Below are 1,909 nucleotides of genomic sequence, written 5' to 3' on the forward strand. Positions count from 1 at the left end.
TCTCCAGGGGAACAGATCTCTGTAGTCTAAAGATCAGTCGTAATTCCAAGAGATCTCCTGGCCATATCTGGAGGTTGGCAACCCTAGGACCTCCCCTGACCGCTAATCGCTAGACAAAGTAGGATTGACACAAAACAGGCCAAGCACAGGGAGAAACAGTGATCTTCAGATCCAACTGGCAAGTTCTACAGATGGAGCTGGCTGAACTAACTAACACCCATAAGGCCTGGGAAGTGGTAAGATACCAGCACCCAGGGGTCATTTCCTGCAGGAGCGCACAGGAGCGGAGCTCCGGCAGTAAAGAGCCCAGGGAACGGGCACATGCAACAAACCCCACCCCCTGCTCCCAGCAGCCCTCAGTCAGAGCAAGAAGCAAAACAGTCCAGTGGCACCTTTCAGACCAATGTTTATTCAGGTGCAAGCTCTCCCTCCTCTGAGAGGGCAGATCTGCATATCCCCCCCTCAAAAAAAGCTAGCAATCCAAAACAGTCCAGTGGAGCCTGAGTGGTGGGTGTTGCCTTCTGACACACTCGCGGTGATGTCAGGGGTGTGTGGCATATGCAAATAAGTTATGCTAATGAATTATGCTAATGAGCTCCTGGACCTCTTTGTCTACGAACTGACCCCTGCCAGCACCAACCAGGAGTGTGAGAAACATAAGCCTGGAATCGATCCTCTCCTTGCGCTCAAGAAGCAGCTGGGTGTTTCTTTGGATCCTGGCCCGTCGTGACTTAACCCAGCAGGCTTCATTGTTTTCTTTCCAGGTTTACTCATGCTGATCGGTTGGCTGCAAGGGAAACATCTCTTGAGCATGTTCACCATTGGAGTGAGGTGAGGGACGTCTTTAAAATATATATTGTTGCTGGCGGTTGGGTGGAAACAAGCAGACTGCATACTGAATGAGCATCTATTTCATAAAGCCCAAAGGTCTGCAAATGAAAAAACAGGCCCATGTTTGTGACATTCAGGGGGCCAAGGACCGCTGCTGAAACTGTCCTGTGCTTCACACACACACTGGTTTGGTTCAGGCATAACATAACAGGATAGGGTTGGAAGCTCCAGGATGGAAAATCCTTGGGAATTTGGGGGTGGAGCCTGGGGGGGTAGAGGCAGGAGCCTCAGTAGGGTATACTGCCCTATATGGTCTGGGTCCAGCTTACCTGAGGGACTGCCTTTCCTCATATATTCTGAAGAATACCAGCCTCCACTAGGGTGCCGGTAGGATATCCCACCCCCCTCTAAATAATGTGGCCAAAAGTTAAGGACATAAATTGTGACTAGCACCCTCAATGTAAACCGCCCAGAGACCCCCACGGGGGTTAGGGCGGTATATCAAGCCGAACAAATAAAATAAATAAAATAAAATATGTTCCCCCGCGGGCACTTCGGTCTGGGATGCAACATCTCCTGGCTTTGCCAGGCCTCAAAGAGCCCAGGCTGGCCGCTACCAGGGCCAGGGCTTTCTCGGTGGCGGCTCCTACCTGGTGGGACGAGCTCCCGGAGGAGATCCGGGCCCTGCGGGACCTTATGCAGTTCCGCAGGGCCTGTAAGACGGAGCTCTTCCACCAGGCGTATGAGTAGGGGCCGCCACTATCACCACTACTGTTCCATCTTAACCTGGCCCTGGTGGAGGGAACATCAGTTTCCCGGAGCAGATGATGCCGAGTAGATAGAGCAGAGTCAATAGAGCACAATACACCATCTTGGGAAATACCATGTTGAACATCGAGAGCTCTTTGTTAATAACTTGTTAATAATGTTATTGGATTATAGCGATTTTAAATGGTTTTATGTATGTTTTATATTGGCGTATGCCTCCTGTAAGCTGCCCTGAGCCCGCGTAGCGGGGAGGGCGGGGTATAAATTGAATAAAATAAATAAATAAATAAATATACTGCCGTAGAGTCCA

General features: G+C 50.3%; 1 protein-coding gene across 1 annotated transcript in view; it reads left to right on the top strand.

The window, feature by feature from the left end:
- Window positions 1-764: 764 nt before the first annotated feature.
- Window positions 765-1,909, top strand: part of LOC107107644 (calcium-transporting ATPase type 2C member 2-like) — a gene marked incomplete at its 5' end in the record, with an annotated part of 27,721 nt that continues 26,576 nt past the window's right edge. The window contains one exon of the mRNA XM_015407945.1: window positions 765-831. Coding sequence (XP_015263431.1) covers window positions 765-831 — 67 coding nt within the window. The remainder of the gene's footprint in view (window positions 832-1,909) is intronic.

The sequence above is a fragment of the Gekko japonicus genome, unplaced genomic scaffold, assembly GCF_001447785.1.
Source record: "Gekko japonicus isolate JY-2015 unplaced genomic scaffold, Gekko_japonicus_V1.1 scaffold6213, whole genome shotgun sequence".
In the NCBI taxonomy this organism is placed as follows: Eukaryota; Metazoa; Chordata; class Lepidosauria; order Squamata; family Gekkonidae; genus Gekko; species Gekko japonicus.